Source organism: Tamandua tetradactyla, chromosome 1 (genome assembly GCF_023851605.1).
Source record: "Tamandua tetradactyla isolate mTamTet1 chromosome 1, mTamTet1.pri, whole genome shotgun sequence".
In the NCBI taxonomy this organism is placed as follows: domain Eukaryota; kingdom Metazoa; phylum Chordata; class Mammalia; order Pilosa; family Myrmecophagidae; genus Tamandua; species Tamandua tetradactyla.
This window is the reverse complement of record NC_135327.1, coordinates 79913413-79931647: the sequence shown is the minus strand read 5'-3', so window position 1 is coordinate 79931647 and position 18235 is coordinate 79913413. Positions and strand designations below refer to the sequence as shown.

The 18235-nt window shown below is 41.0% G+C and overlaps 1 protein-coding gene and 1 long non-coding RNA gene across 7 annotated transcripts in view; one reads left to right on the top strand and one right to left on the bottom strand.

The window, feature by feature from the left end:
• The window catches only part of GLI3 (GLI family zinc finger 3), a 278925-nt gene that overhangs the window by 186426 nt on the left and 74264 nt on the right, over positions 1–18235 (bottom strand). The window contains exons 1-2 of one of the 3 annotated variants that reach the window (XM_077119398.1): positions 8974–9404; positions 1134–1376 (exon numbers count right to left, since the gene is read on the bottom strand). In XM_077119398.1, coding sequence (XP_076975513.1) covers positions 1134–1323 — 190 coding nt within the window. In that variant the 5' untranslated portion in view covers positions 1324–1376; positions 8974–9404. Of the gene's footprint in view, positions 1–1133; positions 1377–5188; positions 6154–8973; positions 9405–18235 lie in introns of those variants that run through there. The other 2 variants (XM_077119399.1, XM_077119394.1) reach the window with 2 other exon arrangements.
• The window catches only part of LOC143649228 (uncharacterized), a 56826-nt gene that overhangs the window by 1446 nt on the left and 37145 nt on the right, over positions 1–18235 (top strand). For 3 of the 4 annotated variants that reach the window (XR_013158934.1, XR_013158933.1, XR_013158935.1), the window contains exons 2-3: positions 1355–2489; positions 9458–9583. This is a non-coding gene — a long non-coding RNA (uncharacterized LOC143649228). The remainder of the gene's footprint in view (positions 1–1354; positions 2490–9457; positions 9584–18235) is intronic. The other variant, XR_013158936.1, reaches the window with a different exon arrangement.

Genomic DNA, 18235 nt, shown 5'->3' with positions numbered 1-18235 from the left:
ATAATATATCTTCCATCTTTTCCAACAATATAATCTTTCAGGGAGGTAGAGCGGAGAGTGGGGGTAAAGCTATTGCTGAGACTTAAGGTTGTGTGAGGCTCTTTGATCTGCACCCTGATGAGTGAACATTCCCCTTTGCTGCAAGCCAACTAATGAAGGGATGAAATTAGCTTTTATCCTGGGCACTTTCTTGAGCAAAAAAACATGCCCTAATCAGCTGTCCTCACTAATCAGTCATCTGGCTAATGACCTTTTGCCTTAAAACACTAAAATTTCTGAATGATGTGGAAAAAGGGAAACACAAACCAGTGGCCCCTTTCTGGAGCTCAATGGATCATCTGGAATGGGAGCCTGGGAGGTTAAATGGCAAATCTGTATCCTGGCTAGGTGATAAATCTGTAATCAAGAGCTGCAAGCATTGGCACCTCAATGTGAACTTCATTACTCCACAACCAAATTATATTTCTAAATGAGAAACAGGTCAGAAATAAACTCGACTCCCATGTTTTTCTCTATATTCTGCTTTTGGAGAATACCACTGTATGTAAGTGTTCGAAATCCTAGTCAATTTATTAAACTTCATTAATGCTGGAAAAGGAGCTTCCAAAGTTTCTGGCATGCTGCTCAGCGAGGAAAGCAGAGTGCAGGGAAAAATGAACCCCAGCAAACAGATTGGCACTGATTTGTTAAAAGAGGTTTGTTCCTCCTCAACAATTAAGCAGAGATCACTATAAACGGGAAGAGCTGCTGTTAATAGACCCCTCCTCATGCAGCCCACTTTTAAAAACTCCCAACCATCAATCACTTTTCTCCTGCAGCATCTACCTAGATGGGGCAAAGCTAGTTCTAGTTGCAAGAAAGGTCCAAGGGAAGCACGGGTGGACCACTTTCCTGAAGGCTGCCCCAAGAGGCTTGAGTTGTTTAGAGAGTTAAAGAAAAGTCTATTTATTTTTAAATTAAAAAAATAAATGGACAGGATGTAGTAAGAAGAGAAACGGAAGGTAAATTAAATGTTTTTACAGAATAATGGAGACCACATAATTCATAAAACACTCAAACACATGCGCACCCCACGCTGCACTTCCCTAAATGCAGCTCCCCAGGACAGCTGCCACCTGGCATCAGCCACTTACGGTAGTGAGGCTCCACGTAGCCATTCCTGGGGTCCATGGCAAACACTGTTCCACGGTAAGGTACAGAGGGCTCGGCCAAGTGCGGTAGGGATCCATGAATCTCTTTCTTGATCAGCGAGGCCCTCTCATCACTAGACGTGGAAGGCTCCTCGCTGATCTTGCTGAGCCCCTGGACACTCTGTGGCTGCATGGTGATGGCGTTCCTTCTCTCTCTGTGATAGGTCTGCCCGGGACTTTCATCCTCTAAAGAAAGAAGGAAAAGGAAAGACACCGTGATCCACTTTAAGGAGCAATTAAAACACAGAAATAAATCAGCTCTCCCACCTCTATCCCCCTCACCACCACCACCACCCAAAAAAGAAGCCTATTTCTCATTCATGGCATCTTCGACAGCTTCACTGTGGTGGAATATTTGCCAGACAGAGTTGCTTATGAATGAGGGGTCCAAAATACCGGACAAAGGGGCACAGGAAATGAGCCTATTAAACGGAGATGTAGGGGGTCAGCAAATTGTCATCGCCAGCTTACAGCTGAATCTGCCAGCCAGGCTTTTAATCATGGACTTGCCAATATCTCTGCTGGCCCCATGTGGAAATGAAAGTTGTGCCAGCCCAAGGTTCTGGGAGGGTGAGTCCAGCTTCTCCTTCTCTGCCTGAGGAAACTGGGACTTTGGAGGACAGAAGAGGGCAGCTGGGGACCCAGTGATGCTCTGGGTGGCTCCAAAAGGGGTATATTCTTTGTCCCTCAGAGAAGGACGTGTTAACAATGAGATCCAGAAGATTTTGTGTTTTATTTTTTAAGTCACATTGGGAACCCAGTGAGAGATTTAACAGAGACAGGAATGGGACAGAAAACCCATAAAGGTGCCAATCATGAAAACCTACAGTGCCTCATCTGAGACAGTTCCTGCTTTTAGCCATGCAACAGGGCTGAGAACTAAGAAGAAAAATGAGTGTGGCGGGAAGTACAAGTGAGGGGTGGCTCACTGGGTGAGGAAGGCATCCGGTTACATTGATGTATGTACATGCGTTGGTGGGATCCATATATCTATCTCTTCAAGCACGTAAGAAACAGCATGATGCAGTTTCATGTATATCTGGTATTCCAACTAACCAATACTTCAGTTCCCTTTGATCTGGAAGAACTTCCTATCCAGCCACTATGGTTTTCTGCCCATGTGATTGGATGACCTATCTCCAATAACAGATCAAAGAACCGATGCATAAAATTAAACCAAACTGGCTCTCTGAACCTACAACAAGTGGGCCGAGTCATCTGTTAGCATCACACGTGTGTCCTAAACCACGTACTCCCAACCAAAGCTCTGTGTTTCATCAACAGACAGAACGCAGACGGGTAAGTGCTGATGGAATCAGACTTACTGGATCACTTCTTAGACATCTATCCCATTTCTTATTTTAAAAATGAATATTTGGATATAAGAAATACTATACATTTTAGATAGATTTTGAAGACATTCAGAATACATGAACTTATCTTCAAAGTAATCCATAAAGCAGATACATCTCAGAACCCCAACCCCCTAAAAGAAAAATTATGCTTTGGCAGTTTCATAGTTCTTTGTACAAATTCAAAAAAAGGTACAGCTATAAACACAGGGAAGCGCGTAAAATACAACCTAAAGGAATGACTAATGTTTTGTGTTAACTAATGACCTGAACTATCAAAAGCCAGCAGCAATTGTAGTCTTTCAGCCTAAGTCTGGGGCTTGAAGAAATAAGCAATGTATTTTTTTTCAGCCTAGCAAATGACCTGCAAAACAGAGGAGACAAGGAAGCATGTCTGGGTCTTTTCTGTGAATTTGCTGACTACTACAAAGGAACTGTGAAACATTATTTTAATATTGTTTTGTGCAGATCCTCACTCTCAAATCTTACAATCTGGGGATAAATTACAAGTTTAATCTATCAAGTAACTACCACAAAAACATATGGTATCACCTCACATATTCACACATTGATCTTTTACTAAAGCAATTCAAAACATGCTTTTTGGTAATTTACGAACAAACTAACATACAAAATCAATTGTACAGTTTTAGTCCCCTTCCCGACTAATACTTTTAAGTATGAGTCCACCCTTGGATTTCGTTAGCTTTCAAGTTGTGGGCTATATTTTACAATTAGAGAAACATAGAAAGGTGTCAAAAACACTAAAATGTACAGATTTCCCATAATTCCTATAACCTACAAATGGCCAAAGTCATAGTTTCTAAAAATTTGCCTTCTGTATAAAAGCCTCTACACTTCAGATTTCAAAAAAGTGGACATCTAGTTCTGAGCGGCAAATGGAAGACCAGAAACCCTTGGTCACCTGAGGGGGCAGCTTCAGGGGGCTTTGACACATAATAAGCATTCTCCAGGAGAGACAACTCACCAGTCTCTATTAATCTGTTCCAAGTTTAAAACAGGAAGATTTCTTTGACTTAATTTCCCTAAAAGAATGAAGTTTTCTTCTCTTAAATCTGCACCCCTACAATAAATGCTGTTTCTTGGAAACCCTTTATGATGAACATTTGAGTCCAACTTCTCCAAAAACTATAATTGGCATGGTCTGGCCAGAGTCCTCTGACATTCCCAGCCTCCTGGGAGAAGGAAGTTGGTGGTGGTTGGGGGGGGGGGGGGGGGGGTTAGAAGGCAGGTGGGGGGAGGAAGTGGAAAAGGAGGTGACGATTTCCCTAAGTGATTTTCTTAATGAGAGTCAACCTCACACTAATCCGTGTGAATATGAAAGCTATAATGAGAAATAACCAAAGTTCAAATATTTAATACAAAAACACTGCTGTTCCCTCAGTAAAGGTAAATGCAGGCAAGAGTTTTCGTTGTTGTTTTAATGTGGAAAATTTCATCAGAAAACCTACTTTTCAATGGCCAATGCTGCCACATTTTCACACGCACACCTCGAAAATTGATTCCAGCAGACACGTTCTTTTGGTGAGCACAAAGACAAAAACTTGACAGTATCCACGCTCCAGAATACAAACAGCTACAAAACTTGAAGACTTGAATGCACTCTCTATACAGTGAAAGGGAAACTTTCCGTGCAATATTCCTGCCTGCGCTTATAAATTTAGCAACCACTTCAGCAAGCCAAAGACGAAAGCTGTCTAATCTTGTTCAGTTGAGCCGAGTTGTTCAATAAAGTTTGAGAGTCAGTGCAGACAGGCTACGCCAGGCCAAATTATTGACAGAAACATACTGTCTGCCATGGCAACAAGTAGAAGGCTTGCTGCAAAAATGTAAGCAAACAACCCACTGCTCCAAGGGCATCTGCCAATGGACTTTAACAGCCAAACACAAGGCAACTGTTAGTGCGGCTCTATGTTTAACAGCTGCAAGCTCTGGGGTCAAACCGAAACATCCAGTTCACTGCAAAGTTTCAGGAAAAAATTACTTTAAATACTGTCATCATAATCCCACTTTGTAGCTCCTTCCTTCTGGATATACATGCTCCAGTGGAAGTTAAAAAAAAAAAATCCCTACCTCCGCCCACCCCCCAAATGGAGAGCTCTCCAGAGCACTGTGTTTTAGAAACGGTCCCAGATTTTCCAAACTCATCCAGAAGCAGTTAGCATTCGGGGAGGCCCTCTTGATGTCCTAAACTCAGAAAAAGGAGAAGCTGCTTCATTGCAAAGACCACTTAGAAGGTCTAAAGAAAGTAACCATGTTGCTTAAAGCAGGACTCAGTTAAACACTGTCTTATAATCTGCTCACCAGCTCCTATACAATTTCTCATTATAAGAGAGGAGAGGAAACAAATTCTTTCCCGCCAAAGACTTGAGACAAAAGTTCCAGATGATTCTCCCAATATTAAAATAAAACTCTGCATGCATCACTAAGCAGGGACATCTCCTGTCACTCTAGCAAAATCAGCTGCTTAGGAGTTTACAGTACATGCGTTCACCCCCCCACCCCTTTTTAACATCCATTTTAAACTATTCCTTTAAAGCCCGTTTTAATGCTATTACGTTTCCCCACCACCACCACCTCACTCCCACCATGGAGAAGACACAGAGCTTAAGAGAGGATACTTACAACTCAGTCCCCAGGCTCTGGCTAGCTACTTTGTGCAAACTTCTCTTGGTAAGCTTTCTCTAGCTGTGCAGACCCTCTATGAACATTCTCCCTGTCTCTCTGCCTCCTTCTCCCTCTTCCTCTCTGAGGAAGTGCTGCTCCCATTAGAGGAATTAAAAGTGGTTGGAGCCATGCTAAATTTAACAAGCTCATTAGTATTCTTTCTGTGTGCTTCCTAGTGAACTCTCCCTATTCAAGCCGCTCTCTCCAGCAGAAGGGTCAGGCGGCTAATCATTAAATCAAACTAATGTCACCCTATCACAATCAGCCCGAGAGAAGGAGGGTTTATTATTTCAGTTTATGCTAAATAAACGGTTTTACAAATGGTCTCCAAGCAAGGTCAACAGCAGCTTCAATTACAAGACAAACTTAACAAGAGTTGCTATAAACCAAGTACTCTGTATTGACTTAAGAACAGGCTCGACTCCACATATTGCCACTAGCAGGATTGTACAGGAATGCATATTGTAAAATAAAGGAAGGGGTAAGCTTTCTTCTTTGCCAGAATTTGTGATTGCACAGCGCCTCCTCATTCACCTCTCTCCAACTAGCTAGCCGCTCAGCTCAATTCACCCCACACAAAGGCTGGAGCCCAGACCTCAATGGACCGAGTGAAACATGTTCAAAACTAGGCTCTCTATTGTGACTGAATTTCTTAACATCTTTTCAAAAAGCGGAGAATGCCTTGAGGCTAAAGGAAGAAACAGGCTAATGGTGAATTGGGAATTCTGAGCAAATTTCAGAGCCCTTTCCTCCTAGCTTTTGAGGTTGAAAGCAAGCTCTTTCCTTTCAAGTTTCAAAGTCCTTTTTCCTCCCGCAGTGTCACAGAAGGATTTGAAAAGAAGGTAATTGTGCTCGCAGTCTCCCTGATCAGAGCTTACGTCCTATTTCTGGTATTTCGGAATACTTCTTGCAATAATAGTGCATATAGCTCAATCCCTTAACCGGCCTGCACTCTGCAATTGCTCATTAAATGAACAATTGCGGGTATAAAATGCCTTTTATGTTCAAGGTCTGGATATAAGATAAGCATTCTAGGACTCTAAATTTGGTTTACTAAGGAAACTCTCCATCATTAAATTACAAAACTGAAGTCAGAATATCAGGCTTTCCCAGAAAAGGAGCACTCAGGTTGCCGTGAAATAAAGTGAATGGGGGGGGGGGGGGGGAGGGGGGGGGGAGGAGACAAAATGCTAAGGGGGAAAAAGAAATACTGGACCCTCAGATGTCTAGTCGAATGGAATCCTGACAAGAAAATAATATCTCCATGCTCAAGAAGGTCTGAGTTTGTGGAGCCTCATAATTTCTATATCGAATGATATAATAACTTCCTCAAATGAATTAAAACACAGAACTGAAGCTCAGTTAATATTTACATAACAAACATCTCCCCATTCCTTAAGAAAGAAAAATAACCCTTTTCCTCGACAGAACAATTTATTAATGATATCATCTCGTTTGAGCCCCACGGCCACCTAATCATGGCAGAAGAACAAGGTATCAGGTCAGTTTCCAGATCAGAAACAGGCCCCATGCCTCACAGCAAGTAAGGGATGCAGTGAGACCTGCACTCACAGCACACTGAGTCACCAGTGAGAGGCCTATCTATGACTGGGTAAGGTTTGAACGGTATCTGGAGTTTGTATGCACCTTCCCAACCCCACACACCAATAAAATGGGGGCAAAAAGTAATTACATCTTTATGCACGTACAATTTCAAAATTCAGACATTTCCTATCAAGTTTTTGTCAATCTATGGCCACCCTTGTGAACACTGAGTAGGACATGAGTTACAAATCTCTCCTATCAGTACCATGAAGCTTGCAAACAACAGTAATTCCTTCCTTCCCAGGCTTGAACACATACACTGCAAATCCATTCTGCATACCTTAAGGCTCAGCCAATGGTTTTTGTCTTTTACGGAATTTTTAAGATCTTTCCAACAAACCCGGGGCCCCACCTCATAGCTCTGAGCAAGAAAGAAAGCATCATTTTCTGCTTTCCTCCATGTAAATTGTCTCACTGTGTTTGGAAAGGGCATCATTTCATTTTTCTCCCCCACTATGCATTAGTTGCATCTTGTCAGATTTTACTTCTCAGGTTTATTTACATTTGGATGTTCTCTGAGCAAAAACTAATGGAATCCAAGTCCTCTCCTTCCTATTTCAGAGTCCTCCCCATGGTTCTGGCCAAAGAGAGATCAGAAATGAAAAAAAGAGAAAAGGATCAAGATACTCATGAGCACTGTAGAAGGCTACCAGGAAGGTAGATTAAAGTTCCTGCAATTTTTTAAAGCAGAACATACCCTTTTTCCATCTAGACTGCTCTCAAGAATGTCTAGAGCTCGGCTTCAAAAGGGAATGAGCAAACAATGCCTTCTCTAAGAACATTTCCAATACCCTTGGGGTCAGACACTGCCCTTGTGTGACTACACATACATCTCCCATTGACAGTGACTGATGACAGAGGGAGGGGCCCAGATGGATCCGGAGAGAGCGCTCCGCTTTGTTTGCAGCCTTTAAACCACCCTGCTAGGACTGCAGCAGAATATGAAGCTCTGGAGTAATTCAAGTGACCATGCTCCCTCAAAGGCTGGGGGGTAGCTTTCTCTCCGTACTTTCATCCAACAGGAAGCCCCGGGGTGAAATGATAGAAAGTAGAAAATGCTCTCCAACAGAGTCATCTGAGTATCTGAATTGTTTTAACATTTCTAGTGTTTGTTTTGCCAAAGAATAAAACATGGTCTAGATGGAGCAGCATCGTCCCAGTCCTTCCCTGGAAACTATCCGCTTGAAAGGGAAACAGGTTAGAACTCAACCCAAGGCAAAATTCTTGCCTAAACTCTCCAACTGCTCAGTTTACAGAGTTCCATTCAACTTCAAAAGAGGTAACTGGGATAGAAGGGAGTAGGCAGAAACAGCCAGATGAGAATTCAGATAAACTAAAATGTATACCCTGAACTGGCTGTTACCCACCCTGTGGCACAGAGAGCGGAAGGTATGCAGAGCAGGTGGCCTCTTGCCTTTTTTCAAAGATAATAACAGGATGATGTTCTGCTGATCCGAAGAATGAGGCTGATAACCTATCAGCTTGTCTGTGGCCTCCTGAAGCATACCCTGCCGCCTGTAGAGTTTCCACTCACTTTCCTCCTTGCTCTGAAGTAGCACCAATTCTACAACCCCACCCCTGCCCCTGGGAGGATGCTTCTGGGTGCTGACGTCAAGCACAGTAAAAAGCGGCTGTGACTTGGTTAAACATTACCCTGAGTACACCCAGGCATTTAAGCACAAGCACAAATCAACTTCCAAAACTTCCAGACAGAAAGCACCTAGCCAAATCCCACATGCACCCAGGAAGAGAGAAACAAAACAATACTCCTGCGACCCCCGGCAAGCTCTCCTTTAATAGGGAGAAGGAGGTCCTTAGTTGTTGTTTTTATTTTTATGAGCCTGCAAAGACCCCCTCCTTGAAGTAAGAAGTCTAAAATTTCAGGAAGCTTCTTCTATTAGCCTGCTATTAGTTGCCAGCCGCTGCTTACACAGAGTGAGTTAATTAGTTACATCAAAGGAAGTACAATAAATTCCCAGGAGGGCCAATTTTTTTCCCTTCAGATTAATAGCACACTTGTGCCTATCTGTGAGTAACAGTCTCGTGAACACTTAGGTATTAGAGATTTCCTTAAGAAGCTGGTTTTGGTCTTTTATAAGCAAAGAAACGAGAGTCTCTCGTACTTCGCACATACAGACCTGAGCAGTTAGGATTCAATAATGAGATCCGCAGCCAAAAGCTTCACAGAAACAATGAAATGCCTGTTCCCCAGGCCAGGGTGTTGGGTCCCAGCTGGGGCAGGCATCCTGCAGACTGGAATCATGCTATCGTCCTGCAGATCTACCCCAGCACCCAACGAGCAGGAGGACTCGAGCCTGGTTTTCCTTTAAAGGCAGGGAGAAATAAACCTGTGTGCAACAGCTTCTTCTGGCAGCCCTCTTCAACTGTGGTTCCCAGGTTCGTGCACTTGCTCCACCCCAACAGAAAAGTCCCATTTCCTAACTTTTCTACCATTTTTTTTTCAATTTGCAGGAGTGACCACACATTTAACTGGTTTCATCTGGTGGTGTGTTTACGTTGCATGCTTTTTGTGTTTTAGAAGAGCATGTAATGAGAAAGCCTGAGCATGTGGTGGTATTATATTTTTAATAAAATTTTACAGACATGTTTATTCCGTTGCAGAAACAGGATGCTCCTGGAGAGCACATCTAAATAGGAAGATAATACCAGGATGGTACTGAAATGAGCTGGAGCTCCGCCCCCACCAGGAGGCTCAGCTCTGCAGAGCCAGCCTCAGGACAAAACCAGGTGATCCACCTATTCAGGTTCCCATAGTTATTGCCCAAGTTGACCTCAGCTATGAAATATGTCTTTGAGAAATCAAAACGAAGTCCCCAATTCTGATTCTTTACCCTGGATAGATGTGGTCCAGACAAGCAAGCCTAGTTTGCTTAGACAGTCAGTGTCTAGGTACTTAGCAACAAAAGTTTGCAACTTTGTAAATGCTTTCAGAGAACAGCTCAGATACTATCTATCAGTCCCTGGGATAGAAGATGAGTCTAATTAACCCCACAAAACACATCATCACAGTCATGGCCAAGGCAGGTTGTTTTGGTACCCCAGCTGCCCTCCTTTCCTCTGGCGAGGGCTGTGAGCCTCAGTCCCATGGGGCAGGGTGGGCACCCAGCAAGAGGCAGTGCCAACCTGCGCCCTCACCCAGAGTGGGAGTGGTAAGCACGACACAAGCCAGACTTTGCTTTTGGCCCTGTTCCAGCTTTCCAGGCACATTCAGGAGTACATAATGTCCCAAAGCCAAGGGAAACACATTTTTATTTTAAAGAACTACTGTTAAAGGGGATTAAGTAAATACATAAAAGACCAAATTCTTCTACCTTTCTAAAACGCAAATAATTTTACCCCCACTCATTCTTCCTACCGATGATCCTTTTTTTTTCAAAAGCCTGCCTACTAAAAATCTGTTAATCATGTACCAGTCAACGACAGACAACCTTTACTCACTAAGAGGCAGGAAGTGCTTTACCCAACTCATTTCATCTGCCCTTGCAACTTAATCAGGAAGGCACTGTCATGATTCTCAGATGACAGCTGAGATAAGTATTGGCACAGAGAAGTTAACTTACTTACACATTTCACACAGCTAATTAGTGGGAGGAGCCTGGAGCCCTGGTGGCCTGACTCTAAAGCCCACCCTCTTAAAACCCAGGCTATCTGACCCCCTCTATTCCCTACAGTGCCAAGAAATGCAAAAGAAATGTGAATTTAGGTCAATGGCCTAAAGCACAGGTCTGCAAACTCCTTCTATAAAGGACAAGTTAGTAAATAATTTCAACTCTGCAAACCAAAAGGTATGTCTTAACACTCAACCCCACCACTGTAATGCAAAAGCAGTCACAGACAATATATAAACCAATGTGTGCTCCAAGAAAATTTTACTTATGGGTACTGAAATTAGAATCTCATATAACTTTTCACATGTCACAAGATACTATTCTTGGGCGGGCCACGGTGGCTCAGCAGGTAAGAGTGCTTGCCTGCCACGCCCAAGGACCCGGGTTCGTTTCCCGGTGCCTGCCCACGTAAAAAAAAAAAAGAAGATACTATTCTTTTCTTTTTTTATCCATTCAAAATGACAAAACACAAAAAACACTCAAAGCGCACAGGCTATGCAAAAGCAGGCAGCAGACTGGATTTGACCCCGCATATGCATTTTTGATATAACTCTAGCATCCAGAAAACAATTAGGAATGACACCATAAATTGGAAATACCATAGCAATGAGTGTTAGAGAGGATGTAGTCAGCTTTTCTTTTTCCCATGCCACAGACCGAATAGTCAATTCAACTCTCCCTGGAATCTGTGCTCCACCATCCAGCAGGGTTTGTCAGCAGCCAGGAAAGAGGAGAATTTAAACTACAACACATCTCACCAGGGACCACACCTTAGGATGTTGAAGCCACAAGGAGGGCTTTCACCCACAATTAAAAATACAGATATGTCCATAATTGGCCAGGTATATCAAGAATTGGTGATTCTGAAGTGTGGAATAAGATAAGAAAAGAATTGAGTTTCTTTACTATACAAAAAGAAAACAGAATCTGTGGTTCACTGGTACAATCTTTACTGGAGTTATTTCAGACTAGTGAAAAAAATCAGGAATTTTAGGGATTTCACAGCAATACCAAAAAAAGACACATGTGATGCTATTAGCTATTTGGGAAGAAGAAAATTCAAATAATCTGTTGTCAAAGTTTCTCTCTTCCCCTTCCACTTCTATGTTTACTGGTTTGTAGTCATTTAAAAATGTATACTTATCAGAAGTGATAAGGATCATAGTCTTTAAATTTTCAAAAATATCTATAATCATTATTAGAAAATTTTGCCAACTTTGTTTACAGAACCAAACATAAATATTAACAATAAAGGTGGTTTGCATTTTTTTTACAAAAAAAAGAAAAAGAATTAATGATTCTACTGCTAAGGTGTATTTTAAGGAAAAAAATAGCAAAGTAAACAACGATTTATAAGGACAGTGTTATTTAGAATGGTGAAAATAAAATAAATGTCCATTTATTTTATGTCATATCACATATCTTGTGATATGATGGCATATTATATCATTAAATATAGATTGTATTTAGTGCATTCAAGGATTTTAATGAACATAAGAAAATAAAAGCTAACATTTATTATACAGAATTTTACTAAGCTCTTGGTATTGCTTTAATTTCAAGCACCTTACATGACAATCTATGTGGTAAGCATGTTTATGATCCCCCTTATATAGAAATGAAAACTGAGGCATGAAAACACAGCTACAAAGCAGCAGCACCTGGATTTGATTCTAAAGGCTACAATGTCTCTAAACTATTTTTTTTAAGTTTTATTTTTATACAATCTAAAAATTTCCCCTTTTAATCCCATTTGAATATACTATTCAGCGCCGTGAATTACGTTCACAGTGTTGTGCCACCATCAGCCTCTAAATTTTTTAAGGACCCAAGTTTTTGGAGGAAGGGAAGCTAGGAGGAAGAGAAATACATAATTATTTCTATACGAAATTTCTAAATTAAAAAAAAAAACGAACTTTAAAGAAATGCACCAAAAACACAAAAATGTTTCTATGGATTATTTTTTTCTTAATGTTTCTATATTTCCCATTCTTCTTAGAATATAGGGAAAAAAACTGGTTTGACTTTTATTTTCAATTCCATTAAAAGTATGACCTTTCCAATAATTCTCTAAAGAAATCAAAGTAAGAACACACAAATCAAAAAAAAAAAAAATTATCTCACAAAATTTACCTCCTGAAGCCTTGTATTAAACTATTTATTCCACCTCCTAAAACTACAAGTGCCCCGAGGGCTATTTTTATCCATAATAATTACACCTTATGTTGGTATAGGGCTTTATGGAGATGTCAAATAGATTGGCACATCTAAAATTATATGATCATTTTAACCGTTTTGTATCTATGCATAAGCACTTTCCAAACAAGTAACCCAAATGCCTAACAACCCCCAGCCTCAATATGGTGACCTACCTATAGCCAGAAAATTATAAAGAGAAAATGCATCAGAAACCATCATTATCACCACTCAGGTTGCTCACATTTATTGAGTGCCAAGGCCCTGTGCTAAATGCTCCACATACAATGGTCCCATTTAATCCTTACAGACCTATCAGCACCCCAAGCTACACAGAAAAATCACCCCAAGTATTCAGTTGCAAATATTGAGGCTTAACCACTGAAGCAACCTGCTTACAGACTTCTGGGAAGAAGCCAGATCTGTACAACTTTCTTATGTACCATAAACTAATCTTAGACCCCTGCCAAATGTCTTCCATGGTGTCTCTGAAACCCTACCGAACATTGATCGGCTTGCCAGTTTTCTATATGCCCACATGAAGGTTATTGTCATTGTTAAAATTATTCACCTCTTCCTAACCAGACTATCAGGAACGTACACTTCAGACATTAATCAAATGTAAGCTTCAAGCCAGAGTTATGAAAGGTAGTTCAGAAACTCTGAATTTCTTATTCTGCTTTGGTTGTTGTTTTTATTATTACTGCCAAGTTTGGGTTTTGGACAGGCTCAGTATATTGCAGCAGCGCAAATCCTACCTCTCACGATCAGGTTAAATGATTTTCTTGTCACCGTATTTCTCGCCACTCCTCTCCCATAACTCTTTCTTGTTGCAAGCCTGTTATCTTTAGATAGTGTTATTTCCAGGTTCCGAATAGCTATTTTGCAGAATAATATTTAGCACTGCCTTCTGCGGGACTGTGTTGTAGGCTCAGATGCAAGAAGTACTCGGAGTATTTGGTTTGTGTTCAACTTAACAATAGCTCCAACAGTTAAAGTTGCACACAGTTTATTGAAAGGGGCATATGTCCAATAGCAACAGAAGCATATGGTTTATAGAGAAAGGGGGAAAACTTGCCCTTGGAAGCAGCTTTGCTTGGATTATTTACCAACAAATGAAAAGCCTTGCATGCTGCTCAAGAGTATAATCCACTCCCATGGGCTGAAAAGAAATATTGAATGAGTCCATAAAATCACAGTCATACTCAGCAGAGACATTCTCTCCAACTAAAGATGATTATTGAATTACAGCAAATATAGGAGAGTTTTTTTTTTCGATCACGAACAAAACCAGACTACTTCTTAAAATGCACTATTAGGAATTGTAACTGTTCCTAACAGTGCCAGATATATTTCCATCTCTGCAATATTAAAACTAACAAGCGTCTTTCAATTTCTTTTAATGATGAGGTGTACAATAAAAAATACAGCAGTGCTTCATTTAACCAAGGGAGCTGAACCAAAAAGAACCAAAATAAATAAATAATAAACTTACATGGGCCACTTACCAAAATAAAATAATTTAATTCAACCTTTTACAGGAGGTGCATACAGCATTTCAAAAGCAAAAATTCTCATAACACAAACCTCCATTTAAAAATCCCTGCCAGGGGCTGAACCTTGCAGGATGTTATTTCCTTTTCAACGTCTTTTTGAAATGTTTGGGTATTAATGACATCAACTGTCAGGTAGTACAATAAAGCAGCCCAGTATAATAAAAAGAGTTAGCAAACACAGGCTCCAGACTTGCCTCTCACACTTAAGTATGTGACCCGGGATAAGTTAAAATATCAGTTTGTCAGTTGCTTCATCTGCAACCAATGAATAATAAAGCTTGCCCTTTAATTACACAGGGTTTTTTGAGGGTTAAATGCCATAGTCCATTGGAAGGATTGTGCATAACAGTTATGAATGCCAAGTGCTATCCCTGATCTCATTAATACTCTTCAATGATAATGCAAACAGGATGGGGGGTGAAAAGTGTCCCAGACCAAGAGGTGGGAGACTGAGTTTACAGTCCTGATTTTCAGGCTACTCTGTTTTAATCTTGGGCAAGTCACAGGATTTGCCAGGGTTGCTGTATCCCTTTGTATAATGGAGACATCACCCATCTACTCAACCTGACTTGTCATGGATCTCCCAGAAACAAAATGGGATGAGGCATAAGTGTTCATGACCTGCAAGGGACCAAACCAGAATAAGCTTCACCAAGGACCAGGCTAGAAAGCTTGGGAGAGAACAGTCACTGTTTCACATCCAGAAAAAGATTCAGGCTGATGACCTATAATTACAACTGGTCCTCTCCCCACCCATTTCTTTGACACAGAGTGAGACTCACAGTCAACACTCACCAGACATGCATGCCCAGCTCCTCGAATCTCTGTTGAAAACACATCAATCTCAACGCTTGGTTTTCTACAGTGACTCAAGACACTTGAGTTTTCCTGAGAAGTCCACTCAACGGTTCTCCAGAAGCAACATTTACTAAAAAAGAACCAGTACATTCTCTCGGGGGAGGTGCTGGCAATCTGTGACCGGCTGCCTGTTTTTGTACAGCCCGCAAGCTACCAGTGGTTTTTAAATTTTGAAATGGTTGGAGAAAAGAAAATCAAAAGAAGAATAATATTTTGCAACATAAGACAATTTATTAAATTCCAGCATCTGAGTCCATAGATTCTCATTTTCATACTGTCTTTGGCTGCTTTCACTCTATGACGGCAAAACTGAGTGGTGGCAACAAAGACTGAACGTCCAGCAAAATTGAAAATATTTGCCAGCTGACTCTTTACAGAAAAAGCGTGCCAACTGCTGATCTACCTGTCTCAGTACATGCTAAGAAACCTTAGTGAAACTAAAAAGCACACGTGGGCAATATATACCAATAACAAGGCAGCTACCATTTGGTATTGAGTACTTGGTATTGATGCTTCCAAACCTCAAAATAACTATGAGGTGGGTAATATCACTCACACTTCATCAATCAGGGAAACAGGTTAAAGAAATTAACTTTCTCCAAGTCGCAAAGTTAGTGAGTATAGGATTCAAACCAGCTCCCTGTGATTCCAAACCTGACAATCATATGGTGGAGCAGGGAGGATTTCAGCTTTCCTCATAAACGTAAAAGTAAAAGACACTTCCTGATTGTTTCCTCTCAGAATGTCTAAGCACTGGGACAAATGAATTTTAAATATGAAATCTGAGATGTGTGTAATCCAAAGTCTGTTTTCTTATCCAGCTTAGGGTGTGTTTGAAATTGGGTATTTTGTTTGCTTATTCATTTGCTTGAGGACAGTCAGAAAATAAACAAACACCTACTTATGTCAAAAGTTCTACACTCTCCCTTAAAGTTGAAGTTGATAGGACTTTTCTCATATCAAGCTTTTACTTTTTTAAGTACAGGGGAACGTGCCATCCATTAAGCCAGATACCCCCAAATGATTTGTTTTTGAAGGTAGGTTGACCCAGATTGACATTTACTTTCTTCACTGGGATGGGGAGACACATCCAAGAATGGAGTTTTAAGACTTCCTGTTCCCACCAAAATAGGAATCTTCAAGCCCAATGCAGAAACAAGAGAGTTTCAAGAGAGTGTTTCAACTTCCATGAAAAATTGGGTTCACTGGGCTTCAGGCAGTAAGAGTGATCATACTCAATTCAAACTGCAACTTGGAAGCCTTTCTCCATCATCCAACTCATATGGCCAGCATTCACGCATTCATTCTCTGCAAAGTCAAGGGCTTGGTGTTTCCTTACACAACTTGACCTTCTAAGAGAAGTAAAAAATAAAATGGCTGCTATCCTCAATGCTTGTGTGATTGATTTTTTTCTATATGTGAAATTCCCAAAGAGAAGCACAGGCTATGGGCTTAGCCCCGTGGATGGGGCAGACGTCCACTGAGTGTGGGGAGAAGGCCATTAGAAAGGCAAATTGGTTCAGGTGTTGAACGCGTGCAAGGAGACCACATGGGCCTTCTTAGAGGGGTTTGGAAAAGATCTGGTTTGGGAAAGTCTTAGGTGAATCTCCTCTAATTCAGATTTTCAAGTGAGGCTTGGACAATGTCAACCGAACCCTCCATATCTACATGTGACTGGACCACACAGTATTAATAATTACTCTGATACTCCAAAATGGTGTGCCTTTGGTTTAAGTTGAGAGCATCTGAATTGTATTTGGCACTTTCCTTTATTGTTTAATCCACATCTTGCGGACACAAATGGAAACTGACATTTCTTGGCAGTAAAGCTTTAAGTTTGGAGGAACAACAACAATACAGATACATTTTACACTCTGCTGCCAAACCATTCGAATAAGAATCCTTCCATCCAAATCTCATTGCCTGGTCTAGTTCTACTATCGTCCTAAAGAGAAGTTGGAGAAGACAGCAAACGAAACACATATCCCAGGTTGTTTTATTGTGTTTGACAAATCTTGTCAATTCTGTGGAAGCCTTCTACTGGATACTATGATTAGTTAAAAAAATAAAAATAAAAATCCTAGCATGGTCCTGCTAGCAAAAGTCACCGGCCTCTTCTGTGAAATGAATGCATTTCACAGTTCCTATGGCAGAATACTGGCAATTACTGTGACTTCAATTCCTGCTTGTTCAGAGGAAGCTGCATTCTCTTGCTCTGAAGGACCTCAGACTCACAAAGATCTGCCCCTGCAATAAACAATGAGGAAAGGAAGCTTGTTTTTATTAACTTTCCTTCCTATGCATATTGGCTTTGGAAGTTCCTAGGGATGAGGGCTCCAGAAGAGAAAGAAGGAAAAACTTTTTTTTATGTATTTTCAACCTAATATTCAAATCTATGCAATAAACCTGTTTTCTCCTGTCAAATTCACAAATTATAGACCTCCCATCCAAATGCAGATTCTCTGCAATACTGACCTCTTCCTGTAACATTCAGATCATAGCCTTCCTTACTAAGGGCCTCCTAACTTACTTGGAATAAAACCAAGAGAGTCATTTATCTCTAGACTTTTCCTTTATTCTGCTCCCTCTTTGCCCCCCCATCCACGAGCGCTCTTCTACCTTGCCTTCGACTGTCACAAAGCTCCAAACTCCAAACTCCATCCATGAATTCAGGGACCAGCCATCAACTCACCTCTACCACTCTGGGATGTGTCCTTTCTCCAACCACAGCTCTCGTCACCTTTTCACTCTTTGCTGGACCCAATACAGCCTAATGCAATACACCGATTCTTCTTGATTCATCAGCACCCCTGAGCGACTCATAAGATCTCACACCACCCACATCTCTGCCCGACCTTTTGTGGCTTGCCCTTGAACCCTGACACTGTCTATAGCATTTCCCAGGATTGCTATTTGGTAACTTTAGCAGCCTCTCTGTGCTGATGTTCCAACACAAGCTTCCACCCACTCTGTTCAAGTAATCTTCTTATTTGCTTTTCTCTACCATTTAAATTTGAATAACTCCAAAATGTTGATACCCAGCCCTTTGTAAAGCCTTTTTATTACCTTTTTAATGGGTCTATCTGGATAGACTTGAAACTCATAATGAGGGGAGAGAAAATCAAAGTATGTACAAAAATGTAAGTTCTAATTTAAAGGCA